Source organism: Tachysurus fulvidraco, chromosome 2, assembly GCF_022655615.1.
Source record: "Tachysurus fulvidraco isolate hzauxx_2018 chromosome 2, HZAU_PFXX_2.0, whole genome shotgun sequence".
NCBI classification, from domain to species: Eukaryota; Metazoa; Chordata; class Actinopteri; order Siluriformes; family Bagridae; genus Tachysurus; species Tachysurus fulvidraco.
This window is the reverse complement of record NC_062519.1, coordinates 40871504-40887098: the sequence shown is the minus strand read 5'-3', so window position 1 is coordinate 40887098 and position 15595 is coordinate 40871504. Positions and strand designations below refer to the sequence as shown.

At 42.0% G+C, this 15595-nt stretch overlaps 1 protein-coding gene across 3 annotated transcripts in view; it reads left to right on the top strand.

Annotated features, from left to right (window-relative positions):
• The window catches only part of sox6 (SRY-box transcription factor 6), a 72269-nt gene that overhangs the window by 34197 nt on the left and 22477 nt on the right, over window positions 1–15595 (top strand). For all 3 annotated transcript variants that reach the window (XM_047809958.1, XM_047809957.1, XM_047809959.1), the window contains exons 5-6: window positions 2482–2656; window positions 3829–4016. In XM_047809958.1, the coding sequence (XP_047665914.1) occupies window positions 2482–2656; window positions 3829–4016 (363 nt within the window). The remainder of the gene's footprint in view (window positions 1–2481; window positions 2657–3828; window positions 4017–15595) is intronic.

The following is a 15595-nucleotide window of genomic DNA, read 5'->3' as shown; positions in this document are numbered from 1 at the left end:
TCGTGCACGAACACCTGACAACAATGCATCGCTCTTCTATAAGAGATGGTGTTTTAATCTACGTACGCTGACAGGAGGTTTAGCTTTTTAGTGATTCTCCCAGTACAAGCAATCACACAACAAAGAAGAGCTAATTACAGTTCTCCGGTCCTATGAAAGGTTTTGTATATCAGAGAGGCGTCGTACCTCCTCCGCTGTCCGTAACAACACTTTCGTGGCTACTGAGGAATCTGAAACAGGAAGTAACATGTAAGGTTGTACCGATCACTTTACTCGGCATGCAGTGCTGACTTTGGATAGCTTCTCTACGGGGTTTTTACACCTGGTCACTTCACACGTTTTCTGTAATCCGATAGATATCCGACGGTAAAAAGACCAGGTCTAAAGGCCCTCCGAAACGTTTTGGAGACAGATATAAATCCGATGGTTCAAACCCCTTCAGGAGGTGGTCTGGGACGCGTTTCAGATGAAACTGGACAGGTGTAAATGAATGTGGTTGTTCAAGCCACATACGTCAGCGCTAAACTCCTCCCAAACGGAAGTACGTCACTCGCAGGTGACTCACGAGTCGTGCATCGCGCCAGAAACAAATATGTTTTCCCACCAGCGCTGGCTTCGATTTTTCACCCAGGCGTATCGTCGGGTCTCAAAATGCGCTGCTGCCGCCAGCGATAATGCAGCAAACAGTAAACGCTGTTTTGTTTGTAGCATAATCGTCATAAGTTTTTTCCTAATGTAAACGGAACAGTTTTAACAAATCAGATAGCTATCGGATCAGAGAAAACACGTGACGTGACCAGGTGTAAAAAGGCCCTACTGTACATGATACAGGATGCGACTCAAAGGTTCAGCTTAAGCGAACTCCAGACCACTGTTTTCAAGATGACACGATCATACTTCATCAAGCAGTCTGTTAAAATGACCTAAACGACAGGTTAGGTTCTGAACCATGAAATGTAAATAACTTTCTTTTTATCTTCTTTGTAGTCTGTGAGTTTTCACCAGTGCACTCATCTATAAAGCAAGCAGAAATACTAAAAAAAAAAACTTAAATGACTGTCTCTTGTCTGGCTCCGAAAGTGTGAAGAGGACCACATTTAAGTGTGGCCCGGAGTGGTGCTTGACCCGAGCCTTTTTGCCTTCTCAAATCAGCCTTTGGAATCTTGTTGAAGAGGACAACTTAAAGATTGGAAGTTTCTTCATGTAGCACATAAAAATCTGAGCCATGACCAGAGTTTTACATTTAGTATCGAGAGAAGCGGCGTACATAAAAAAATGTACAACTCGTAAAAAGCAGTCTTACGGTAGCGTTAGCTTAGCGCCTGGTAGTGTGTCGCCGCTTTCTCCGCAGAACCCATCAATCTGGCTTAACTTTTACAAGGCTCTCGTTCCCCCATGCAGAACTGTGTGGACGGGGTTGCTATGGATCTGCGCACACCCGGAGAATCATTTTTAGGTACATGTGGTTTCTCCTCACAAAAGTTGCCAGCCCTTTTTTAAAAGCAAAAATTCCCCCAATCCTGCAGTACGGGCCAAACAAAACCGGATCACATCAAAGGCAAATTACATATCCAGCACAAATCGATAAGAAAAGATTTGTATTAATGAGGTCATGATTTGGTGACTGCTTGTTCTTTAACAATTTTTTTCCACACGTTGGATGCCGTACAGATCGTTCCTTTTTTTTTTGCTTCCCGGTTCTGCTGCTGTAATTCGAAACACATGCACATTTGGAAGCGTTTTGTTTAATATCACAATAGACCCAGCGATAAATCAGCGATACGAGAAGTAATGTGGGATCTTCTTCAGCAGAGTCGGTTAATGATGGCTTAAACAGGATTTTGGTACACGGGCTGCTCGGCGCTAGCCTGATCCTTTATTTCAGAAACATGACGTAAAACATTTGTCTTCATTCAACCCCATTTGTTTAACTGACACTTGTTACATGAACCGTGTAATCTTCGTAATTACGACTTTGATCAACTATACAGGCGGTGTTTAGCTCTGTTAGGCCCATATGCAGATATGCTGTGCTTAATTAGCTGGCAATCTGTTTTGTTTGACTATTTAATGTGTAATTGAATGACAAACTGTAATTGGCAGTCAGATTTCCAAGAAGCTCCAGGCAGTGTTCATTATGTGGTCCATCTGTTTGGACAGTTTCAGTCTCTGCCAAATAAGAGCCCCCATTTTTTTTAGCATGCCTCATTCTCAGAAGTTCTCTTCAACATCACTGGCATAGCAGGGAAAGATTTTGGTGAAACGCAGGTAAGGAGAATCAAGGTGTACCTTGGAGAATCGCACCATGACTTAATTAGCTTGAACAAAACCCAGGCATGAGACTCAGAGGAGCTTCAGCATGGCACCAAGCCTAGCAATGAATGCTCAGCCTGGCTCTTAGGAGGAGTCAGGCTAATTAATTGTCTTGATGTCTCTTTGTTGGATGGTGTTTGTTCTAAGCATCATTTCTTGTGTTCACAGGAGGAGGGAACGCAGCCCTTGAACCTCTCAGCCCGGCCTAAGACGGCCGAGCCAGTAAAATCCCCCTTGTCCCCGACACACAGCCTGTTCTCAGGCAGCAAGAACAGTCCCAATAGCCAGTCCAAGAGTGGAGGAATCCCGAGTCCTCTCGGTCTGGGTCGAGGATCATCCCTCGGTAAGTCTGAGTGCTTAACACTATTATTAAAGCTGACCAATAGAAACTCTGTAGAAACGCATCACTACCTGCTGACCAATCACAGCTGAGAATTAGCACTGAATATACATAGGTAACATATGCTATATTAAGGTGAAAATATGGGTCAAAATTCTCTGAAATAAATCTTCAATGTATAACACTATTGGGCACGGTGGCTTAGTGGTTAGCACGTTCGCCTCACACCTGCAGGGTCGGGGGTTCGATTCCCGTCTCCGCCTTGTGTGTGTGGAGTTTGCATGTTCTCCCCGTGCCTCGGGGGTTTCCTCCGGGTACTCCGGTTTCCTCCCCCGGTCCAAAGGCATGCATGGTAGGTTGATTGGCATCTCTGGAAAATTGTCCGTAGTGTGTGAGTGTGTGTGAGTGAATGAGAGTGTGTGTGTGCCCTGTGATGGGTTGGCACTCCGTCCAGGTTGTATCCTGCTTCAATGCCAGATGATGCCTGAGATAGACACAGGCTCCCCGTGACCCGAGAAGTTCGGATAAGTGGTGGAAAATGAATGAATGAATGAATGAATAACACTTTTTTGGACAACACAAACCCGTTTCTATGCCACTTCATCAGTTCACTACCTTAGCGTGATCCTTTCTGTCATATCACACCCAACTGAAATTCATTCATCCCCGAGCACACTGCTCTATTTACACAACCACATCCCCTTAATCTCCCTCAAACCTCGGCATTACAGCCATCCCGAGTAACGGACGCTGCCGCTGACGATTAGTTGTTTCAAAGCTCTCGGTTCACCTCTCATATTAAGCCTTTTTTTCTTTTCTTTTACAGATTTTACAACTGACTTTTGCTAAAAACAGTCTTTCATTAAAGTGAGACCATACTAGTTGTCTAGATTCATTTCCCTTCTTTCCATGGACCGAGTCTTTAAACACAGACTTGCCGTTTGTTTTCTGTTCTATTTCCGAGTTTTAACTGCCTAACCCAGCCTCACCTCACTTTGATCTACTAATTACAGAAAGGCATCACACGCCAAGATTGCTGCCTTATTTTTTCCCCCTACACATGAAGCGTTGATAATCAGACCTCCCAAATTGTCATTTTTACTTAATGGGCTTTCAGTCTAGTGCCGTTCCTGGTGCGTAACTTCGTGTATTTACACGTTTTGACACCCTTGCAGATATCTTGTCTAACCTGAACTCCACGGCACTATTTGGAGACCAGGATGCTGTAATGAAGGCCATCCAGGAGGCGAGGAAAATGAGGGAGCAGATCCAACGTGAACAGCTGCAGCATCACCAACAGGGCATGGAGGCTAAACTCTCGGCTCTCTCAGGCCTCGGTCTTAACAACTGCAGAGCTGACAAGGTGAGCAAACAGTACCTTGTCTCACTCCTACTCGTTGTACCATTTCTTGTTTAAGAAGTGGCCAGATATCCTTCATTCAAGTCGCATGTGCCACTTTCGTTTGTCTCTTGGGGGTGTACTGGGAATGCTACTGTCGTGGCCTGTGGGCGTGGCCTGGCTAATGTTCTTGAGAAATAACAGTATCTACAGTATATAACAGCTCCTTTTTTTAGATGTAGAAAAGAAACCTTGATAGGAACCAGTCTCGAAAGGGAACCCACTCTCTTCTGAGGAACAGAAGATACTAGCGTGATTATCAGGACTGTCCTGGGATCAGCACTCTTTATGTTTACAGGAGCAGTTCTTAGAAGATACTGTAGATATGAAGTGATGGCATTTCTGTCTTATTAAGATGATCTACTTTAAAAGATTTAAAAATAAAAATATATAAAAAAGTCTTGTCTGATGTGGGTCCATGAGACCTCATGGTTGGTGATTGACATGTCATTGGCATGGTCAATGGTGTGTCTTATTGACACTGGCATGGCCTACAGTGTGCCTGTGTGTATGTCTATTTGCATCGAGGGACATTTCGGATCCTGCAGCACTGCCCCGTGAGCAGGTCCAAAGCGTGAAGTCCCGGCCCAATTAAAGGCAACGGACCCCTGGTGTCGAACAGTCCCGCTTTGTACGATGACTCCAAGGGACTCCTTTTAAAAATATCTTCAATCAATGAGTCAATCGAGAGTTAGAAAAATCCCTGCTTGCTCCCATTTGATTGATGCCATGTTGCCAGTTGGCTGCAGTAAGCAGGCGGTATCTGGGAGTGGAGCGTCGTTAATATTTTAGATGTTTTAGTGCCTAATTACTTTCAACTAACACTCTAAAGTAGGTCAATGTATATGTAAAAAAATATGAAGAGATACAACTTTGAAAGACTTTGTAATGTGACACTAAGCAGAGGCTAAAGTGTGTCCTCAAAGCTGGGCATGACTGTAAAATATCTAACCCTAAGCCTCCAATTTGAAGCCCAGCTAATACAAAAAAATACAAAAAGTCTCCCTGGAGCTCTTAGCGAATTCCCAGGATTAAGAATACTATTTACTCCATTGTTGGTGTTTTTTTTTTTCTCCAGCAACTTTCTTCTTTATTGCCCCTGGCAGAAGAGAGCAAATCTTTCTTTCTCAAACACAATGCCCAGGGTATATACGGACAGCATCATGAGGGGTGTTATTTCTGGGCTAGCTCTTAAGCTTGTTATTCTTCCAGGTCTTTTGTTGGAGGTGGATATGGTATGCGAGTGCGTAGCCTCTACCTGCGTCTTTTTCCCGTTCTTTTTACCTTCCTCAGTCGTGAGTTATTCACCCTGCCTAGTGAAGCTTGGGGTTAGCTCATGGTCAGCCAAGCTGAGGAATATGCTGTGACATGACATGAACGCTGCGCTCTTTAAACAATAGCTGAAAAGGTGCGCTTGTCAACAGGCAGTACACACCTGTCTGTATTGTTCCGGGCAGGTAGAGCTTGGCGCTTTATTTTTTCTGCTGCTCTTTTGTCCGGGTTTGACTTTTGTTTTCCAAGCTATATTCCGCATGCATTCGTCTGCTTGTTTGTGTGCCGAGCTTAGGAGTGCTGGGTGTTTTTCTAAGCGGTGGAGAAGGCGGCTGACTCGTCACTCCTCACCTCTGTTCCCTGCCCTGAAGTCATCTTTTAGGCCTCTGTGCTACAGAAAAAAGACATTAAGGTAGCAGTTAGATTTGATGTGCTTTCACACGGAGAACTTTGATGTAAGGGCAAGGTAATTCTAGGACACTCTTTGGCAGCTTTCGGCTTTCTAAAAAGCAGGTGACAATAAACGGTAATTAGTTTCCATAGGTAACCGTACACAGCGAAGAAGACTCACCTGCGTACGATTTGAAGTCGTCATTTCTGCAGATTGTTTTATGACGCGTTTTACGCCGACAGCCAATAAGAGAAAATGGCATCGGCTCTTTTGGAATTTTCTTCTGAAGCCCGAAGTCTGTCTACATCTGATAATATAAATAGCGCTCCAGCTTGAAGCTCAAACCTGACGGGATGTTTGTGGCTCCTTCACGTTTTCATTTTGTCCTACAAAGACTTCCGTTTCATATGCAACGACATCCGCTTCATCGCTCATCCGCATCATTATATATATATGTGTGTGTGTACTGTATGTATGTATATGGTGTACGTACAGAAGCAGCCTGCATAAGTATTCAACTCTTTTGACCTTTTCCGTATATTCAGTGTTGACTCTGTGAATAATCCCCTCTTTAACGCATGGCCTCCTCCAGGCTGCGCTTGTGCCAGTTGAGTTACAGATTTAACCACTGTTGAAAAAGACTCATTGGGCTTCATGATACTGTTTGTTTAGCTACGTTCTCTAACAAACTCCCGGGGCTTTATATTGCGATCACATCTCTGACTCTGTAATTGCCCACAGATGAACTCCATTTAACTAATTATGGGACTTCTGATGGCATCTGGTTGCAACATGCAGGAATCATTTGTAAATAATTTTGCAGATTATATTGATTTTTTTCTTTCTTTCAATATTACTGCGTAATTTTTGTGTAGGTTCATGATGTATAACCACGATTAAGTCTATGTGCGCTGATGGGCCTGAAGAAAATCAGCATGGATTAAAGCACAAGCTGGCAGTAATAAACTGGGATAATACATGACAGCAAGGCATGCAAAGGGGACGAGGAAACACAAATCTCACATCTAGAACTGTGCAACTATCAACAATAATCATAATCCACAATATAAAGAAACACGAGAATTAGACACCAATGACAGAACAACAGGGAGACAGGGCTAGAACAAAACACATGTCTTAGGGGCTAGAACCAAAACGCATGTCTTAGGGGCTAGAACCAAAACGCATGTCTTAGGGGCTAAAACCAAAATGCATGTCTTAGGGGCTAGAACCAAAACACATGTCTTAGGGGCTAGAACAAAATGCATGTCTTAGGGGCTAGAACCAAAATGCATGTCTTAGGGGCTAGAACCAAAACGCATGTCTTAGGGAGTAGAACCAAAACACATGTCTTATGGGATAGAACCAAAACGCATTTCTTAGGGGCCAGAATCAAAACGCATGTCTTAGGGGCTAGAACCAAAAGACATGTAACAAAGGGCTAAAACCAAAAGGCATGTTTTAGGGGCTAGAACCAAAACACATGTCTTAGGGGATAGAACCAAGACACATGTTTTAGGGGCTAGAATCATAATGCATGTCTTAGGGGATAGAACCAAGACACATGTTTTAGGGGCTAGAACCAAAAGGCATGTCTTAGGGGCTAGAACCAAAACGCATGTCTTAGGGGCTAGAACCAAAATGCATGTCTTAGGGGCTAGAACCAAAACACATGTCTTAGGGGCTAGAACAAAATGCATGTCTTAGGGGCTAGAACCAAAATGCATGTCTTAGGGGCTAGAACCAAAACGCATGTCTTAGGGAGTAGAACCAAAACACATGTCTTATGGGATAGAACCAAAACGCATTTCTTAGGGGCTAGAACCAAAATGCATGTCTTAGGGGCTAGAACCAAAACGCATGTCTTAGGGCCTAGAACAAAATGCATGTCTTAGGGGCTAGAACCAAAACGCATGTCTTAGGGGCTAAAACCAAAACGCATGTCTTAGAGGCTAGAACCAAAACACATGTTTCAGGGGCTAGAACAAAATGCATGTCTTAGGGGCTAGAACCAAAGCGCATGTCTTAGGGAGTAGAACCAAAATGCATGTCTTAGGGTATAGAACCAAAATGCATTTCTTAGGGGCCAGAACCAAAACGCTTGTCTTAAGGGCTAGAACCAAAACGCATTTCTTAGGAGATAGAACCAAAATACAGTACATGTTTTAGGGGCTAGAATCAAAATGCATGTCTTAGGGGCTAGAACCAAAAGACATGTAACAAAGGGCTAAAGCCAAAAAGCATGTTTTAGGGGCTAGAACCAAAACACATGTCTTAGGGGATAGAACCAAGACACATGTTTTAGGGGCTAGAATCATAATGCATGTCTTAGGGGCTAGAACCAAAACACATGTCTTAGGGGATAGAACCAAGACACATGTTTTAGGGGCTAGAACCAAAAGGCATGTCTTAGGGGCTAGAACCAAAAGACATGTAACAAAGGGCTAGAACCAAATCACATGTGTTAGGGTCTAGAACCAAACACATGTCTTAGGGGATAGAACCAAGACACATGTTTTAGGGGCTAGAATCAAAATGCATGTCTTAGGGGTTAGAACCAAGACACATGTTTTAGGGGCTAGAATCAAAATGCATGTCTTAGGGGTTAGAACCAAAAGACAAGTAACAAAGGGCTAAAACCAAAAGGCATGTTTTAGGGACTAGAACCAAAACACATGTCTTAGGGGCTAAAACCAAAAGACATGTAACAAAGGGCTAAAACCAAAAGGCATGTCTTAGGGGCTAAAACCAAAAGACATGTAACAAAGGGCTAAAACCAAAAGGCATGTCTTAGGAGCTAGAACCAAAAGGCATGTCTTAGGGGCTAAAACCAAAAGGCATGTCTTGGGGGCTAAAACCAAAAGACATGTAACAAAGGCTAAAACCAAAAGGCATGTCTTAGGGGCTAGAACCAAAAGGCATGTCTTATGGACTAGAACCAAGATGCATGTAACAAATAGCGAGAACCAAAATGCATGTCTTAGGGACTAGAACCAAAAACAAAGGCATGTGACAACGAAACAAACCCAGATGATGTTAGAACAGAACAAACTGATACGTGATACTTATACGAGCTGCTGTTTGGGACGCGATAAAGAAGGCGTCATCAGCAGGCGTTCGGGTCTCACGTCGCTTTCTGGGCTTCTGGTTAAAAGCCGTTTCTTTGCTCAGTTTCAGAATATGAATATTTCAGCTCTGTATCCTACCTGACATAAATACTGCATGCTGCTTTAATAGCTGCCTCCTAGTCGACTGTTTGGAAGTTTATCATGGTGAAAGCTCGGCCGGATGGTTCTGGAAAGGTGGGGTAAAATGGGATTAAGGAGAGGTTAAAATCATCTACTGGGGCTGTTGGAGGGGGATATTAAATATTGATTTATCCCGGTGTAACGACCGAGCCAGAGAGTGGGGCTAAGTGCTGCTTACAAATGGATCAATTCATCTTTTAATACAAAGTGTGTCCGAGGAGCACAATAAGGATGGGCTTCATCCCTCTCTCTCCTTCTGTCTCCTTCTCTCTCTGTCTTCACTGACCACGTTTTCTTTTTTCATCGGTCATCCTTCTCTCTCTCTCTCTCTCTCTCTCTCCGTCTGCCTCTCGCTCCCTCTCTCTATCTCTCTCTCTCTCTTACTTTCTCTCTGTCCTTTGCACTAGCTTTTACCTTTCTCTCGTCCTCAAGGTGCTTATCTGAAATATTCATGCTTTAGCAAACCTTACTCGTTTTTTTTTTCTTTTCTTTTTTTCTTTTATTTTGTTCATCCCTTTTTTTTTCCCCGCCAAAGGAAAAGGAAGAAAAGCTTTTATGAACACTCTGATGATTTATGTTTTCTCAAATATTTATTAAAACGGAGTATCGTCTGACGAGAGCAGTTAGGTCGCTCTATTATTTATCATGCTTTTATCAGAGATTTTTTTTTTCCGTTGTCGTCGTCGTCGTCGTCGTCGATTCCCATCTCGAGCGGAACGTCTTCCGGTTTCCGTACAGCGAAGTCTTAAATCCTCGTCAGCCTCGGATTTGAAAGTTTGTTATTTCCATTGCTAATGAAGCCGTATCTGACAGTCGATGCCACTATACAGGACAGCAGATCCTGCGGAACTCGAATGTATTCGTCTGCTGACGTTTTCCAAACCGTAATCAGAAAGGTGAAAGGCCAGTGTATTAACCTATTGAGCGTCTGCAGCTTCCAGCCCCTTGCAGATCCTCTCCTCTGCATTATTGATGAGCTGGAACATTCACTGTCCTTCTTTTTCCAGTGCAGAGGGCCCTTGAACAGTCAAAAAAAAATGGATCTCCTCAAAATCTTCTCCAGCTACCTTTTGGAATTGAAGCCAATGTGTGCTGCATTTCCCTCTGTGTACATGTGGAGGTCTATTCAGGACGGCACTCACAAAGGCCAGAAAGTGTAATCTTCTCTACTCGGCAGCCCTGGAACCAATTTTCTGCTCCTTTTTCTGCTGTTGGAAATTGCCAGTCATGGAGTTTTTTTTTTTTTTTTTTTTTTGCCACATAAGTAAATCGCGCTATACATGGAGTCGGCCGTCCAAAATTTCCAAAAATGTGATTATATTTAAACCCATTGGCAGCAGGTGCCTTTGTCGAGCATTGTCACGTTAAAGCTGTTAGATCAGAAGTGCAAAAAATAAACAGTTTGTAGATTTTACCCTTCAAGGACTGTACTGCAGTCTCACCGGGTTTATTCTGCACTCAAATCACAGAAAGTCCTGGACTTTCTTCATCCTGGGAACCGTGTGCGGTGTGCATGTCCGAATATTCCAGAGATTAAAAATAGATGTCCTTTTAAACAAAGACATGTGTCGGAGCTGGAACGTCGCCGGCGTGGGACCGTTTTTTTTTTTTTTTTTTTTTTTTTGTCTTTACTGAGATTTAGCTTCTGTTCAATAACCTACTGTAACAAGGCCCTGTGCTACAGATCTGACCACAACATGCCACACTGGCTCCTTTATACACCTCCATATTGGGACCAAACCTGGATTAATGGGTGTAAAAGGTTCCCTTCCGTATCTGTATTCCTGATCATGTGGCCTCTTCTGGAATCGCTCCATTGTTGTAAATAGTCTGTGTGATAAGGAAAGAGAAAACGAGGTCGCTCTTAACAGATCCTTGAGGACTCAGTGAACAGTTCAGGGTCATTTAGAGCTCAGAGCTCATAAAAAAAAGGCAAAACAAATGATCTCAGCGCAGCACACAATGAAAAGCCCGGAGACCGAGTCCCTATAATGGGATGGGTGAGAAATAAAACGGATCGTTTCCCCGTGGAAGTTGAAAGGTCAGATGTTGTGGGTGAAGCTAGAGAGGTTTTTTTGCTCAATAAACGAGACAAAGTTGTCAAGCTCATGCACAATTATGGTATGGCAAAGAAATCTGCTGCTCCAAATAGGAAACAAGTCGAATAGTGAAAGCCGGTGTTGGCGCGGAGCCACGCTGGGGTTTTCTGCCGTTCTCTGACGTGCTGCTGCAGTTTTGCCGCTTGATTAGAGCTCGAGCAGCTCCGCTCCGATTCTCTTGCAGGCAGCGGGATAAAACTGGATGCTGAAAAAACTTTGCTGGAGGATTGAAGGCCTGCTTTTGTGCATAAAGACGGAGAGACCGCATGAAAGCTCACCACACAAGCGAGCGCATGTGCTTATGGCTAGATGAAATGGAGAAGCAGCGACTACTGGGAAGCCGGCAGTTATAAATAACCCTATGATTGGTTACGCGACGATGGAAAACAGATGAGAGGCTAAAACGTTAGACGCTGTAGGACCACCGCAAGCTTTCAAGGAAGCTGAAAGCTACAACTTGCCGCATGCGTTCCCTCGGCACTCCTTCACCACCGACCTTACAAAGCCGTCCATTATCCGGGGCTTCGCTCGTGGAGGCAATAACCTGCGCATTCTCTGCTTTCAGCACCGAGCCAGGGACACGACGTGAACAGATTTGCGTCGAGCTATCAAGCACTTTCCTTGTGTGTGTGTGTGTGTGTGTGTGTGTGTGTGCGCAGAATGTCAGGTATTAACCTCGTGCACCTGGGAATAAAGAATAAAACTAAACGATTAACTCTGCACCTGTAGAGCTCGTGCTTTTTAATGAAACTCACCCGAACCTGGCGTTACAAGGAGAGGAGCGTGGACGGTGTGCGTGAATATATACAGTAGACACCGGGACAAGACAAGATAAGGACTGAGATTGTGTGCTCATGTTTGCATCTGGCTGGGAAAAAAAAGCAGGCCATATGTCCTGATCCAGGTCTATTTATACCGGAGAAAAGCATCAAGTTTATAAGTAGAGGCGAGCCACCGGCACAACACGACTCCTCCGGCACATGTTCTGCGGCCAACCTGATTAAAGCTCTCGCTACAGCGATGACACGGTGCTCCTGGCCCCTTTCCAGATGTTCCCCAACTTCCAGCTGCCTATTATTTCATCGTGCCACCGTTTTACTGCAAAAAAACAGAATGTTAAGGAGGACAGGAGGGGAGGAAAGAAGAGGAGAGGGAAGGAGAGGAGAGGAGAGGAGAGGAGAGGAGAGGGAAGGAGTAAAGATTATTGTGGGTGACTTTTTTTCCACTTTTTTCCATGAGGCTACAATTTTAGATGTGGGGTGGAAGCGATGCAAGAAGAGCGCGTTTGAGGGAAAAATGGGAAAACGCCAGCCATGTGCCAGAGAGGTTGCGGTTAAGACGGGAGGGGCGCTGAGCCGAACCACGACGTCTTTTCTTTCTCCTTTTCTTTCTTGTTTCTCTCTCTCTGCTTCTGTTCCGTCTTTCTTTGCCCTTTTCTCGTCCCTTTCTTACTTTATATTTTGTTGTTGGTGGTGTTTTTGGATGAACTTCCTGTCTTTGTTCTGATGTAGTATAAAACACACACACACACACACACACACACTATAAATATCCTTTACAGCATCACTCATACCGCTTGCAGACCTTCGGCTAGGACTCTGGCTATCCTCATGGACAACACCGTCCCAGGACTCTGCACATCCTTTATTGCTCTTCAGTGATGGAGTGATCAGTAAAAATTTAATGACACCATAAAATAATAAAAACGCTATTAATTTATCACACCGCCGTCTGACGCAGAGCCAGTAGTAAAGTTATAAGAAGTTTGCTGAGTTTTTTTTTTTTTTTTTTGCTCTGTTTGGAAAAAAAAACAAAACCAAAATGGAAACGATGTTGTACGTCTAAATGAACCGCAATTTTTCCTAATGCTGTAACATAAATTATAGCAGTGATAAGCAATAAGTATATAAAAGCCAGTGTGTAAAATTTAATGGAAATGCAGCTTGCTCATGCGGTGCACATTTACTCTAATGTTGCTCTGCTCTGTTCTGGAGCGTTCGCTCAATTGCATTCTATTTAATGCGTCCTAAACAGAGTGTGGACCGGAGGGCGAGAGAGAGAGAGAAAAACCTTAAAGCCCCGGCAGTTATTAATGAAACTCTCTGATGGATGGGTCTTGTTCTTGTTCTCTTTTTTTTTACCCATCTCAGGTCCTACAAGATGCTTAATGATCATGAGTTTATAAAAGGCCCTGATTGATCAGAGAGGGCAGATGAGCACGAGGGAAGAGGAGGGAAGGGAAGAAAGGGCTAATTTATTACGCACACCCCCTCCAATACACACACACACACACACACACACACACACACAAACACATGGGTTGTCGCCGAACCCTTTCCTGGCTCCAGACCGTCCACGGTACATCGCCCGTCCCTCATCCGACTAATCGCACATCCGTCACTTTGTCATCGAGGGCTGCGTGCTCTTTTCATTAAGCGCAATGATGTGGCCTGGTGATGAATACGGCGGCGTAGGAGGCTTCACACGGAGCGAAGCAGCTCTATCTTATCTTCACAAAGCCGCCCGGGTCCGGCGGCGAGCGGCTGCGTATATCATAATTAGAAAACACTTAAAGTAAGCAAAGCACAGTCAAGACAGGCCGTTCTTAATGACAGCTCATAAGCAGGTAGTGGTTAATTGTACATCAGAATCACTCGCATGGCCATAAATAATGATTGTTCCCTCGAGCGTGATGGGAAATTGCTGTACTTCCTCTCTCTCCCTCCTTCTCTCCCTCTCTCTCTCTCTCTCTCTCTCTCTCTCTCTCTCTCTCTCTCTCTCTCTCTCTCTCTCTCTCTCTCTCTCTCTCTCTCTCTCACACGCTTCCTTCCTTGAGTAATGGTTTCAGAATAAATAAGCAGTATTTGTGTTGATGGTTTGAGAGTTTAATTGGAACCATCTTTTTTATCGTCGTCTGTTCCTTCGAGCGCCGACGCGCCGCACGTCCCGGAGAACGCGTACCGTAGATCTAATCTAGATTCTCTTTTTAACACACACAGGGGTCACTAATCACACGCTCCTGATTGAGACACGGTGTTATTTTTATTACACCACCGGCATACAGCGTTTGTGGACAAAAAAGTGACAAGAAAGAAAGAAAGAAAGAAAGAAAGAAAGAAAGAAAGAAAGAAAGAAAGAAAGAAAGGGATAGAAGGAAGCAAAATACTGAAAGAAAGAAAGAAAGAAAGAAAGAAAGAAAGAAAGAAAGAAAGAAAGAAAGAAAGAAAGAAAGAAAGAAAGACATAGAATGGATATATAATGCAAAATACTGAAATAAATAGAATAAAGATAATAAAGACATAAAGAAATAAATAGAAATAAATAAAGAAAGATAAAGATAAGCAACATACAATAAGAAATAAATAAATAAATAAAGAAATAAATAATAATAAAGAGATTGATATAGATTAATCAAATACTTAATAAATAAATAAATAAATAAATAAAGAAAGAAAATAAATAAATAATATTATATTCATGAATCAAAATGACTAAATAAATAATAAAGAAAGAAAGAAAGAAAGAAAGAAAGAAAGAAAGAAAGCGGACACACAAGTAGTAAATAATATATGTAAAGTTTTTATGTATATATTACATTACATTACATTAGATTACATTAGATTACATTACATTAGATTACATTAGATTACATTAGATTACATTAGATTACATTACATTAGATTACATTACATTAGATTACATTAGATTAGATTACATTAGATTACATTAGATTACATTACATTAGATTACATTAGATTACATTAGATTACATTACATTAGATTACATTACATTAGATTACATTAGATTACATTACATTAGATTACATTAGATTAGATTACATTAGATTACATTAGATTACATTAGATTACATTACATTAGATTACATTAGATTAGATTACATTAGATTACATTAGATTAGATTACATTACATTACATTAGATTAGATTACATTAGATTACATTAGATTACATTACATTACATTACATTACATTAGATTACATTAGATTAGATTACATTAGATTACATTACATTACATTAGATTACATTAGATTAGATTACATTAGATTACATTAGATTAGATTACATTAGATTAGATTACATTACATTACATTACATAAGATTACATTAGATTACATTACATTAGATTACATTAGATTAGATTACATTACATTACATTAGATTACATTAGATTAGATTAGATTACATTACATTACATTAGATTACATTAGATTAGATTACATTACATTAGATTACATTAGATTAGATTACATTAGATTAGATTACATTACATTAGATTACATTACATTAGATTACATTAGATTAGATTACATTAGATTACATTAGATTACATTAGATTAGATATACAAACAAAAGCGTACACAATTAAACAAAACCCCAGAGTTCCAAACGTCTCAACACACAACCAAGAGGGGACACAGATACAATAACGAGTCACTAATTCTGATTCACAGAGCTGGTGTCAGAGTAAACAAACAAACAAACAAACAAACAAATCGAGCAAGTTTAACACG